General features: G+C 40.5%; 1 protein-coding gene across 1 annotated transcript; it reads right to left on the reverse strand.

Annotated features, from left to right (window-relative positions):
• Window positions 1–5396: 5396 nt before the first annotated feature.
• eif4ebp2 (eukaryotic translation initiation factor 4E binding protein 2) lies at window positions 5397–13949 on the reverse strand. Its single transcript, XM_076286214.1, has 3 exons — window positions 13654–13949; window positions 8455–8631; window positions 5397–7916 (listed from the first exon to the last, which is right to left on the reverse strand). Exons 1-3 carry the CDS (start codon window positions 13784–13786, stop codon window positions 7885–7887), a joined length of 342 nt encoding a protein of 113 aa, XP_076142329.1. The 5' UTR covers window positions 13787–13949; the 3' UTR covers window positions 5397–7884.
• Window positions 13950–14285: the final 336 nt, after the last annotated feature.

A 14285-nucleotide genomic window follows, 5' to 3' on the forward strand; every position in this document is an offset into this window, starting at 1 on the left:
GATGATAAGTGGTGGTTCTACTCTTTGTTATGCTGTAGATGTCACACAGGTGCTTCAACAGTTCCCCCTCAAAGCTGCGCCCCTGATCAGAGTGGATTCTCCTTGGCACGCCATACACATAGAACCATCTCTCAGTTAAAATCTTAGCTACGGTGAAATCTCTCTGATCAGGGGTGGCAAAGGCCTGGGCCAACTTTGAGAAAACCTTTATGACTACCAGAACATTCTCTTGTCCTGTGCTAGCCCAATCCAAGAGAGTAAAGTCAATGGAGATTATCTACAAAGGCTTAGTGGCTAACAGATTTCCCAAGAAGGTTCTGGCTTGGGTTGTCTTGCTTTAGCAACCACAGTGCTCACACTCAACCACTTTTGCAACTTATGCCACATCTGGGGCCAGTAGCACCTCTGGCATATCAAATCTGTGGTCCTGTCCATCCCCAGATGGCCATGGTTGTTGTGTAGGCTATTGAACACTTCGACTCGCAACACCTTAGGCAGTAAAAGCTGCAGCACTGGATCCCTGGAAGGAGGATCGCTCGGTACAAGGTCCCATCCACTTCCTGTATCTGGGACCACTGCTTTATCAGCTGCTGGACTTCACTCCACTTGTCTTAACGGGTAGGTGGTCGTCCCTGTTGCCAAAACCACAGGTATCTGGAAATACAGGGATCAGTCCCTTGCAGGACTTTCAGGTCTCTTTTGGTTCGACCAGGGATGGTGTCCACCATATACGATTCTGTCATCCAAGAGTCTTGGATAGGTGCACTCGAGGCTTGCATGTTGGCTATGGCAATCGGCAGGGGGACGTCCAGGCCGTGTGACACAGATCGCACAGTGTTAGTGTATAAGTAAAGTATATATACTCTTTTGATCCCGTGAGGGAAAATTGGTCTCTGCATTTATCCGAATCTGTGAATTAGTGAAACACACTCAGCACACAGTGAACACACAGTGAGGTGAAGCACACACTAATCCCCAACAACAGCGGCGCTCAGGGAGCAGTGAGGGGTTAGGTGCCTTGCTCAAGGGCACTTCAGCCGTGCCTATGGTCAGGGTTCGAACCGGCAACCCTCCGGTTACAATTCCGAAGCGCTAACCAGTAGGCCACAGCTGCCCTGTTAGTGGGGCTTGTGGGAAGCCTATAAAGGGCATCGGCATTGCGATTAGCTGTCCCAGGACGATATTTCATGTTGTAATCAAAGAGGGCAAGCTGAGAAACCCAGCACTGTTCCAGAGCGCCCAGTTTCCCTTACTGCAGGTATTGGAGGGGATTGTTGTCAGTGTACACGGTGAACTTGTTGCCCAGGAGATACTTGCATTTTTTTTCCGTGATTGCCCACTTGACTGCAAGGAGTTTCATGGCACTATACTTTGACATGTTCCTCTCACTTGGCCACAAGCCCCGGCTAGCAAAGGCTATTGGTCGCCGTAACCCATCCTTCTCCTGTCACAGAACTGCCCTCAATCCTGCATGGCTTGCATCCGTCTCTGAGATAAAGGGATGACTGAAATTGGCATAACCTAGGACAATTTTTTTTTGTAATTGAAATGTATGCAAATTAGTGCATAATTCATGTGATATTGTTAAATTACATCCATAAACATATATTTTCAGAAAACTTGTAATGCAAAAAAATATTGTCTCTACATAAATAATCAACTAGTAAAGTTTCATAAAAATATCAAGGAGTTAAATTTTGTACCCTGTTCACCCGTTCTATGTTGCCTATGGAGGCCAGTTTAGGCCGCAAATGCTAATTAGCAGGTTTTAAAACTAAAAAATCAGCTAAGTATATATGATATTCAGAATCAGCACCCAAAAATTAGGCAAAATACCCTCTTTACCAGTGTTTTCTCACATTTGACCTCCAAGTGATAGTAGTCCCAGTCTTAATTATGCATTATATAAATTATGATGTCATCTAAGTGTGAAAATGGATCATGAAAATTTGAAGACAAAAAAAATCTTGTTCCTTAGACTCTATACTATCAAAATATGCAAAAAAACAATTTTTACAAGAAAATCCAGCGGGATTACACAAGACACCGTACTACATGCTTATACATAGCTAGTTGGTGAATAGCCCATGTCATCAGATAGTCATTGAGAAATCAGAGGCCTCGAAAAGGATTTCCTTGAGACCATTATGAGGGTGGACTTTCTGTAAGGTCAAATCTTATTTTCAATACTGTCCCTTCTGGGGAAATGTCCTGACATGTAAGTGACACACACATTACAGTATCCTTGGTTTATTTACAGTTTTGAAAGGCCATGGCCCCATGAGACAAATAAAAGATTATGGGTCTTCTGGGTAGAACATATGGTCAGTGATAGAATTATGGTTCTCACTTAACATTTGGTCTGCACAAAGACAGCATTGTTCCACACTTGATCCACACATAACAAGCAGAGACCATGCCTTTCACTTGATCCACACAACAGTTTGTCATACGCATCAACCCCTTGATTTCCCCCTCACAGAGTACCATTATTTCCATATTTGACTGGAACAAATGGGCATGAAATGTCTAATTTCTTTCTTCTTTTCTTGTGTAGCCTACATCGTAGGCTCAAGGCCCTGTGCAAATCTAGATTAAACCTCAAGCACACACAAATGAAGCCAGTTAAGCAAGAGTAGAAATCACCAAATCGAATATTTCAATATTTCAATATGACTTGAAATGCTGACAGTTCATCGGGCGTAATACATCAATTCAAGGGAGACTGAGGGAGAGACAAAGGAAGAGAGAGAGAGAGAGAGAGAGAGAGAGAGAGAGAGAGAAAGAGAGAGGGGAGACAGAGAAGATTGGATTGGGGTGGCACATCACCTGGCTCTCTGCTCTGTCTCATACCATCCAGTTGTCCTGTGTTTGGGTGTGCCGGCCACCGGAGGAGGAGGAATAGTGGCAGCGGCCGGTGAATTGGCGACTCACTGAGACATCTTCCTCTGCCCTGCCTCCTCACAGGTGAGCTCCAATCATTTCTGCTGCCACCGGCCCCGAGACCAGGCTCTGACCTAAAGACATGCCGAGGACAGCAGATTGGACGCCGCTGGCTGCCGAGACCGGGCAAAAAGAGCTGGAACCTCAGGAAGCCACCCCACTGGTGTGTTCTCTTCCACAGAATGACGAGTGATGACTGGGACTGTGAGAGGATGTGTGGGAGAACCTCTCTCTCTCCATCTCTCTCTCTCTCTCTCTCACACACACACACACACACACACACACACACACACACACACACACACACACACACACACACACACACACACACACACACACACACACACACACACACACACACACACACACACACACACACACACACACACGCGCGCGCCCGGCCAATCACCCACTCAATCGCCTGGCAACAGACCATGTACAAAACAGGAGCTTCAGCAGACGCTGAGCATATATGACTAACACTCTCAAAATCAATACTTTGCATAACAAGAGTGTTGTAACCATGCAAGCATATTCATTTTAAAGTGTCTAAGCATGATGAACATGAGAGTGTTACCACATGTAATAATGTAATATTGGTGTTCATTACTTAACCGAATATATTGGTATTACACGATAATGAATCATGTGTCCACAGTACTGCTAATTGAAATCATAGTGTGACAGGGTCATCAATCAGCATTTAAAATCCATGATTGTTTTATACAATGGAAATTGTATTATATTTATCCCATCCAATGAAAAAACCCTCCTTGCAACAATGTGGAGGATATATCATTTAAATATAATGATCTAATATGCCGGCATAGAGGGACAAGAGGGGCATGCATTGATAAAATGCTTGTACAGCAAGATAACTTGCATATGGTTATTTGCTTTAACATATCAACAGGGAAGGTGGGCAGTAGAATAGTCAGCACTTATCATAGATAGATAGATAGATAGATAGATAGATACTTTATTGATCCCCAGGGGAAAATCAAAGTCTCAGTAGCATATAGACAACACACACACATTCACTAACAGCAGAAAAAGTAATTAAAAGTATATAATATAAAAACACAACTTAGCAATAAGGACAGTAGAAGATAAAGAATATACTAAATATACTAAAATACAAATTGTACTAACTAACACTTAATCTAAATCAATTCTAAAAACAGTATCCACATAGTGGTGATTAATCAATCAAGAGGCGCTTGCAATGACTGAGGCAGGGACTGAGCCTGTGATTCATGTCCACAAGTATAGTATGGTTGTAGGCCAGTATTTAGCTCAGCAGTAGCTCAGTCTCCCATATATTTTGAATACTACACTGCTATTTATATAAATACTTCCCTCTCCTGTACATCATTGCCTGTCATGAATCCTCCTTCAACATAACAAACACTCTGTGAAATATTAGTAACCTCACAAGACATTTATGGCATCAGTTGAACTGCTTTCTAAGAGACTATTTCATGTAACAAAAGGACTGCACACTCCAGCTAGGCTTACAGGCAGTTTTCCAGTGAACACAGCCTGTTGCCACAGGTTTCTAAGCAACCGGTCACTCTTCAAACAAGTCCTTCATATATAATGCCAAGCTCAAAAGGACCGACATAACTCAGGGGAAAATAACCTTTAAACACACCAGTTCCCAGTGTATCTTAAATTACATATACAGTAACTGTATTTGAAAACCTACAGTATGGTAGTGACTAATGTAATTATGCCACTAACCTCCAAAAAGGTACATCCTCATTCAAGCTGAAACCCCTGTGGTGTTAACAGGTCTGTTGGACCCACATTATTGGTTAGAGTAGCATACTACTTTGAAAGGCAATAGGAGTTGAGGACTTTGCAAATGTAGGCCCTTATGCCAAACATCAGCATGTTCCAAACAGGTACAGGTACTTCGCTTGTCTTACCACGTAGCTCACCGTATCAGTTGGCTTAAATACTAAAAAGATATATGAGTCGCAACTTAATGAACATGTGAAATTGTGGGTCCCAAGACCAGACCAGTTAAGAACCACTGCCTTAAACTGACTTTATCACATCGATAAACAATTAACAAGACTGACATCCAGGTTCTCACCAGACATTGAGTGGCTTCACTCAATATAAACAATCATAGAAACGAAACATGAATCAAGGCCAAGGACTTTAATTGGACAAAATAAGTCCATGATCCATTTGACATTGAAAACCAATCCCACAGACCTGACCACCACAGGAGGATGAAGTATGAAAGGTAAAATTACTAAAAGCTAGAATTGTGAACACAGCAGTTCTTAAAGAGCCCTGTAAACCTAGACAAGGAACAGAACTGCTGTGCTCACTATGCTCTCACTGCCTGGCTGTGGAATGTGAATTATTGAAATACAGAATTACCGATCTCCATATGACTCGGCAACAGTGTCTTACAAAAAGACTTTAAAACATAATAGTAGTTTTTATGAAGGAACTTTATTGATCTTGCTGTAACAGTGTCCAATGGCATTGGCATTTCATTGAAAAATAAAAGATAATTCAGGGATTTGAACAAAAACATAATCTTTTTTTTTTTCAATCTCATATGCGACATAATACAAAATCATTCAGACCTTACAGGCCACTAACATGTTTCAAATCCATCAATGATACTTCTGACCAAAAAACAAACAAACAGAAAACCCACAAAGCTAATGATTTATAGTGTATTCACTGAGAACAGTGACATTTGAAACAAAAACACATGATCTGATTATTCAATTACCAAAATAAGAGAGAAAATGATTCCCTTTGCTTTGACATGGTGTTCCATCTATAGTATTTTGATTGAAATGGAGGAATTACACCGGCTGGCTGTTTTTTCTTCAGTGGCTAAAGATGATTAATAACACATAATCTGAATATTGTTTGGCTTGTCAATTTTTGACCAAAATGTCAAATAGCTCATAACTGAAATCCTTTATAGAAATCTTAACAGCTACCAGAGCTAAGAGCTACAAGCAACTTTGATCATTCAGCGAACAGATCATTTGCCATTACACCTCTCATAGTGTAGCCAGGAGAAAAAAAAAACATTTAGCCACAGAAAAGTTAATCTCCAAAAATATAATTTCTCAGATAACAGACACAAGAGTGGCTTGATCTTTGCCTCAAAGGAGGAAGAAAAGATCCAGGTGAGACAAACAATGCTGGAAATGAATTCAAAGGAGCCATAACTCAACATATGAAATTCACAGCCTCTAAGCTTAGTAAAGTAAGGCATGGGCACAGACACTTAGCACAAGTGCAAGAAGAGAAAACATTGAGCAAGTAGAAACAAATGAAATGAAGCACAGAGGGTGATGTGTTGATCACTGTACAGGAGACAGGTTCTCTCACTTAAGTCATCTTTCCCTTTTACCTCCTATGCTCCTACTTTTAAAAAAGATGACTGTTGGCTACAGTACAGTATTTAAATAGGAACTTAATTTGAACCAATTTCATAGATTTTCACACTGAAAGGTGATGGGAAGTAATAAAGGAGAAAATGCATAGAGGAGAGTTGGAAAAAATTCAAGTTTTTCACAAAAAATCATTTTAATCTAATGAGTGTCAGGTCACTGAGCTTGTGTGAGTGTGTTGTTTCATCTCTTCATCTGATCTTTAACTGCCAATTGACTGGTGGTTTTTCAGTATTATATTAATCTCTACAGATGACCTGACAACATTTCAGTGCTTTCCTACCTCTGACCCAGTATTTAAAGTTTGAATATAAAGTAGCAATTTGATTTAAATGGGGTTTGAATGGGCTTTTGGGCTTTACTGACATACTTTTCATTATGCCAGAAAAGTGTGCCTCACTGAAACACAACTACTGAATCCAACACCCGTGAAGAGCCTTCAGATTTCACAGATATTAATTTAAAGGTCACTTTACCTTGACACTTATGATAGTATATGTGTGAAAATGGTATTAAAGTATAACAATAATTACAATAATTGCAATTTATCTCACAAAAATAGAGGCAAATCATACATCTAGTGAGACTTCGGTCACATTGGCGTTAATTTATGAAACAATCTGTAAAAAATAAGACTTCTGACTAGATGCAAAGGCTGACTGAGTGTCTTTGTTCTACAGATATTTGGAGTTTTACGGGGCATGAATGGTGGTGCACAGTGGAATTGTTTGGAGTTACATATCACACGTATATAAGGGGAGAAAAATGCCCTTAGAATGATGTTTATGCTGGAATAGACATGATTCATTGTGCAACATCTTAAATCAAATATGAATAACTGAATATTCCTAGAAATAGATGTCAAACTCACACCAGCAAGGAATGGGCATAATAGGCCTGGAATGACAAATTAATTTGCTGTTGTTCATAGACAAGGGACAGCTGATTAATGCTGATCTCCCAAATTCACCAAATACACCTAACAGACTCCAAAAAAGAGCTTATAGATACTTTTTTTAGGGTATGGTTTTCAGTTTTTTTTCCGAATTTGTTAATGTGGCAATCCAAATATAACTGTGTACCATAAATGTCCACTCAACTCATTCATTCTTCATGGATTAGACAGACAATGTGAGTAGTCAAAGACTGAGTTATCTAGCAATAGAATGCACCCTGATAGTAAAACTGATTTTGTCAGTTTGAATATGTTACTTCTGAGCACTTCTGTCACATATTCCTTTAGTTTGTGGCCATGAAACAGGTTTTCTGCAGTGCCCCTGAAAACTAACCAGATGAAGGCAACATCTACATTAGTTTTCCTGGGCTGCAGCAACCTGACCTGAAGTCAAGTGTAATCCCCATGGGTGATAAAGAACCAGCAGCTAATGAGAGAGCAAAAGGAGATGGCTGAGAGGCCTTATGATATTGGTTTCTACAAGCCAAGCCACTGGCACACATGCGCCAGGTTCATTCTTCTTATTTCTTCATCTTGTTTCTCCTTTGCTTAGATGTCCATCTCAAACTGAGCATCCTCACCTGAAACACAAGGTCATTGATGTTGAGGCCTAATTTAAGACACTGTGACAGACACTCAAGACATATTTCCTTATCTAATGCAAGACATTTGATTGAAATATCAACTAGGCATAAATCGGTTCAGTAATTAGTAGAGCTTTTTAACATCTGGTGGAACATGGTGGAGGTTTACTTCAAATTACAGTTTGTAGTCAATGTTTTACAGGAATGGTGAGACTGCTGAGAACGTCCTCCTCTGTGTGCTGGCCCACCCATGTTCGCATGAGGTCATGACCATTAAATTGGCAAAATGATTTTGCCTGGTAACTAAATTAGCATTAGTTTGTGCGCAACAGTATCAACGCCTTGCCAGGTGCATTGCCAGTCAAACAACGTAGAACCTTTAACTGAAAGGCCACTTGGCAGAGACAAAATGGTTTGAATTTCAAGCTGCTAACCTTGGTTGTAAGAGCACATAAAAATGAATCTCCCAAAAAGGATTTTAAAAATACTAAAAATACACTTTTGGAGAGATCTTATGGAAAATGTGGAGGCTTACCTGTTCCTGGTTTGGTGTCACGGTTGTTAATGTTATTAGCTTGATTCTTCTTATTTTCATTCAGGACATTTTGGCTGGTTACTCCAGGGATGATGGGCAGGTGTGCTGGTGGGGTCTGGGCTATAGGGGAGTTACGTCTATCCAACAGAAACTTCCGATCATAGATGATCCGGGTTCCTGCAATAAAACACAATATACAACCCAAATCAAATAATTTCAGTGCCCATTTACATAATACAACATTTCCAGTAGTCTTTTTTTTACTAAACTCTCATAATACCTTACACTTTAATACACTTTAAGGCACTGTAAAAAATACATACAAGTCAGTGCCACTGATGACACAATGGTGTGTTCAAGACATTCAAACTCTACACAGAGCCTCATTATGACAGACCAATTTCAAGCAATTACCCATATACATTCAGGGAAAGCTGTTATTCCATTACAATTTGACTCTTGGACAGTACAATCAACTTGGCAACAAACATGGGGATTCAAAATTGAATGCCTTCACCTATTTCTGAAGAATTCGAGTAACAGATTTCATACACTGCCATCAAAATGCAATTTGAGGATTTTCTGTCTCCAATACCTGTTGCCTAGAAACAGTTTACCTCGTTGGCTCTCAGGGAGGTATTCTACCGGCCTGGAGAGAGTGATAAATTACCATTACCCTTCATCTTACGAAGTATGCAAATGGCCCACAGTCTTCACTTCAGATGGGCTCAGTTCCAGGGCATAAAACTAAGAGTGAAGCTATTGAGAATGAGGAGATGTTGTCAGGACACAGCGCCCCGCCCCCGATATCACAGCATCCGCCATGTTTACAGGATACCCGCTAGAACGTTCAGTGTTTCCCACAGAATTGAATTCCATTTGTGGTGGTTGGTTTGCAAAATGAACTTGAATACAACAGTTTTTAACAAATTAGCACAGCGTGGTTATGATGCTAACCAGATTTAAGCACAATTTAGTACAACCTGGAAAATCATTATGTGGTGGTCAATGTTGATATTGTGGTGGCCCGCCACAAATAAGTCAATGTATGGGAAATACTGACGTTTACTGTCTATGGCTAGAACGTGTTTATTGCGTTGTTAGCAGAGTTGTTGTGATTCCGCACTACTTTAAGATGCCTGGAAGACACTGCAGTGTGAAAACTGCTCCACATGCACGTGGAAACCTTAGAAACCATATGTTGCGTTTTTTTTTGTTTCCCCACATGGAAAAGGATGAGGCTACATGTTGATGTCTGATGACATGACTTTTGGCTGATCTATACAATAAGGGACGTTCCACTTCAAGTCAGCCAGGGATCATCAACCATTTTATTTTTCTGTTCCTTGATAATAAGGATGGAGATCCCAAATACTAGAGTCATGGGGAATTATGTATTAGGTTTCACCCACCTTTACCTTTAATGTTTGTCTACAGAGCACCTTTAAGGGCTAACATAAAACTATATAAATATCCTACTACATCAATCTAATGAAAGGTGAGTGTGTTTTTGTGCTATTGTGGGAAATATGACCTTGATTATGATGATGATGAATCTTACAATTTATAAATCATGTTTGGTTTTCAAGCTGAAGCTTATAAAAATGTCTGTGGAGATCTGTGTATCTGTGGGTGTGTGGGTGTGACATCTGTGCACTAAGCTGATCGGGCTGTCTCTAAAATCTGACTATTATCTAAGGGTGACGTGTGACACAGGCAAAATGGGCGATTGCCTGAGGTGTGATTTAAAATGTCAAAGGGGTTCGGTCTGGAGGTGCAAATACATGCTTGTGTTGCCTTTTTCTCTCAGGTAAACATTGTCAATCAAGCAGAGGGGTATTTCACAAAACCTAGATAAGGGATTAAGCTGGGTTTTTTAGGTTATCCTGGATGAATTTAGCCTTGACTTGGTTTCACAAAAGAGATGGCACATAAGTTACCATGGGGATTTATTCTCTGCACCTAGCCAGGCTAACAGCCAAGCTAAGTTAATTCTAATGGTAATTATGTCGTCTTATTGGTTCAGCTAGCTGTCATTCACATCAGACCTCTGTGCTAATGTTTAAGGAGCTTTATTCCATTTAGAAACTATTTGGTAAATGTATTTGCTCGCAAAACAAAACAGATAGTCTGCCTACTACCATATGGTTATTATTTTAATTGTTACAGCCTTATCATTATTAACATAGGCCTAGGTACTCATTGTTTGCTTATTTTATTGATAGACGTTTGATGAATAGCCTACTGTAGTTGATTGGAAGTGGAGGGGCAAGTTTTCGAAGGTATTTTCAACTATAATATTAAGGTATATCATACTATGTGCATATTTGCAGTGGCAAGCGCTTTCTTAATGATGTTGCGTGCTGAGACAAGGAAGCACTCACACGTGGTTGCATACGTAAATTTGCATTCAGTTGGTCTACCACGCCTACTCCTGCTATTTTACAGAAATAGCCGTGATTCCCCATTCCACAAAGGACAACTTTACTCCATTGTTAGTCTATATAAAAAGCGGTTGTTCACTTTGTGTGAATGACGCAATTTTCCGCGTCTTTTTTATTCCAACCGTGGGCACTTTGGAGCAGAAACGAGAACGCGCACACATCCTGATTTACTTACACCTGACTTGACATATAGGGCCCTATCATGACATTCTAAAGTGCATCGTCACTCGTCAAAAGTCTATTCAAATTTAGAAGGATGTCCAGTTCACATTGGGAGGGGTTTCGTTCTCAAACGTGGAGCGCATGGCGTAACAAGGTGTTCCTAGGTCTTTTAATCAGTCATATGGGTGTGTTTGGGGCGTAACATCATTTTAAACCAATGAGAATGACATCTGTCATTCCCTTTAACGGCGCAACGCGCGATATGTCAAATAAATGCATCGGTATTTTGGCATTCAACGGCGCATTTGAAGGAGGCTGCTTGCGAGACCGTATGGAATAGTCATTCTTAAACCATGCTTTACTAAAACCTAGCATAGCCTTCACGCATTTGCACTCGTCTATTATTTGAACTCATTGGCAAAGTGAAACTAACTTCACCAAGGAGTCAGTCAACGACAAGACAGTTATATGCAGTTACTTTCACTATTGACTGACAATGGGTTACCATCGAAAACATAGGCTGGAAAAAGCAACACTTACCCTAATGTTGCTCAAATGACTGAATAAAACAACATTTATCCTGCAGAGGAGTTGCTTATATCTCGTGACAGTGCGTCTTCAGCTGTGCTCCATACGTGTCTCTCGCCTCTCCCCTAATCACTTTTAACCGTCATTACCAATTTGCAAATGATGGTGAATAACTACTCATCATGAGATGTACAGTATTTCGTAATATCTTTATTCTAATTATGTTTACCATTGTAATAGTGCAATTTGTAATGCTTTGCATGGACGTGCGCTGGTGTGCGTTCATGAATGATAGAAGGATGGTGCGTGCACCTGCCAATATGACTGTTGACATGCGCTCTTAAAATAGCATATGAACAACTCGCCATTGACTTCTGACCGGGTTTAGGTGGTGTATGATAGCGATTTTTAGACAATGCGCCAGGTCCCTCCCTTGGTTGTTAATTGCCACACCCCTGGGCGCAATGCTTAAAAAATAAAGGTGCAAAATAACGAATTCAACTTCGCGCCAGTGAATAACGAACTTTACGCCATGCGCTGGTGACCGAAAATACAGCCCATAGTCTCTCCTACTCATCCTGGATTGGCATTAGTGAAACGAGTTGAGCTAGGATGACCAGACAACGCTATGTCAAACCTCGCTTTATCACTTATCTTGGATGTCTTAATTCTGCCTTTGTGAAATACCCCTCAGTTCACTGTTATGCATAGCCTCTTGGATGTGCTATTTCTTTAGCAAAATGACAAAATGTCTAACCAATCAAATGTAGGACTTCTGTGCAGGGATTGGTCTAGATAACTCCATGTGGCTAGCTAGTTTTTATATCACATCAACATTCAGAGATTAGTAATATTAATATCTATCCCCAATTAACAGATAGGCTACCATAAGTTAACACAGCCAAAGCTATTATGTATGTAGCACCTAAGCAGCTACCATCTGTCAGGCATACTTGTTGCTACCCTAGAAAATTGTGGTGGGGTCAGTGCTGCCTAGTTTTACCATTTGCTTGCTATGATATAGCAACTGCTAACTCTACTATTTTAATACAGGATAACTTGATATCTGTGCAAATTAATCTTAAGTTAATGCAATTCAGTTTAATTTATATAGCATCTAGCTATCTGTGAGGCCAGCTGGGTAGAAAGATGAGTATGTAGGCCTACACATCAGGGGAGGCATGCTAGCATAGGCTACATACATAACATACATAGGCTACTACAAACATGATACAGAGTTACTGGAGGAAGAAAATGGGGAGAGGCAGCATTCAATAGGCTATAAAAACTCAATGTTTGATTCTGTGCTCAAAGTTCAAATCAGGCTTAACATGATTTGTTAAGATGTCACCATAGCTTATTCAAACCAGCATAACTGGAAGAGAAAGCAAAGGACAGCATGCGTGTTCCTCGCTGCCTGTTAAATGAGCAGTTTTATTGCAAAGGCTTGTATCACAATACGAGTTGTGAGGGCTGAAAGAGCAACAAAAGAATAAACATTCTAGCCGAGTAGATAATGACGTAATACAGTATCCGGTATTGCTGGTTTAGTTTAGTGGCTCATTCAACACAGTTTGTGTTGGAGTATGCCTTTAATGTTAACTGTAACTGATTCGCCAAAGCTGACAAATGTCACCTGCAAATATCGATCGGTTTTGCCAATTTATATGACAGGCATAGGCTTACATAGCCTACATATTGTGTGTGTAGCCCACCATTAAAGACATGGCGATTCATCAACACACACTTTCTGAGAGGAATGGTGGTTTTACAATTACAGGCCTTAAACCATATGCCATACTGGTATCAATTTCACTGTAATAATGTAACAAACATGCTTCTCAATCACTGCGTTGATGCTTGGCCAATCAGGTTCTTCAAACCGACAGCATAGGCGGCGCAAAGCTTTGTTTTTGTTTTGCGCGAAGATCGGGTTGTTGTTGGATAAGACTGAGGCACAGGCCGCATTGTTGTGAGCCAACAGACAATTTAAGTAAGTACAACAATCGACAACCAACCCTCCCTTGTTCTCCGACATATCAAATGCACTATATGTTTGCATTACCTCCCGGAGTGGTGGAAAATAAAGTGCCTCCAGGGGTGGTGCAATAATCATGAGGTAGCTGCGTTGTGTCGTTGATCAGCACCGTCCTGGTCGGGATGGCCCGGCTCTCACTATGATGACGACTGGTCGACATTGCATCAAACAATCACAAAACAAATAATAGCAAACTAAAGATGTTAGGCTATCTTGCGGGAAGGTGGTATCCCGGACCCGTCCCCCTCTCTCTTTTCTCTCCAAACAACCTTCCTTGTTGCTCAGCTCGCTAACCCAGCCTTCAGCACGGTCCCCTCCCTCCACCAGGCAGGAAGCGAAGCATGTGTGTAGAGGATATTACGTCATTAGCTGAGGCTGTCTTCATTTTCGCGTAACTACTTTTATATTTCAACATAGACCCGTTATCATCATAATGTATTGAAATGTGTGTAGTCGTAAATACAATTTCACGCAGTTAAACTTGGTATTGCTAAATTATCTGAATGCAGTCCTGCAATATATTTAGATAGCTGGCAATGAGTTTGTGACAATAAACACCACGGTGTGGTGGGTTAACATAAATGTATAAAAGTATTTACAATCATATCATAAAATGAGGGATAATGCAAGAGGCTGTACTTTGAAGCACGCCTTTTCCT

Source organism: Alosa pseudoharengus, unplaced genomic scaffold, assembly GCF_046254945.1.
Source record: "Alosa pseudoharengus isolate Yale_2024_CS ecotype anadromous, Long Island Sound unplaced genomic scaffold, YU_APseudo_1.1 YU_APseudo_1.1_scf_15, whole genome shotgun sequence".
In the NCBI taxonomy this organism is placed as follows: domain Eukaryota; kingdom Metazoa; phylum Chordata; class Actinopteri; order Clupeiformes; family Clupeidae; genus Alosa; species Alosa pseudoharengus.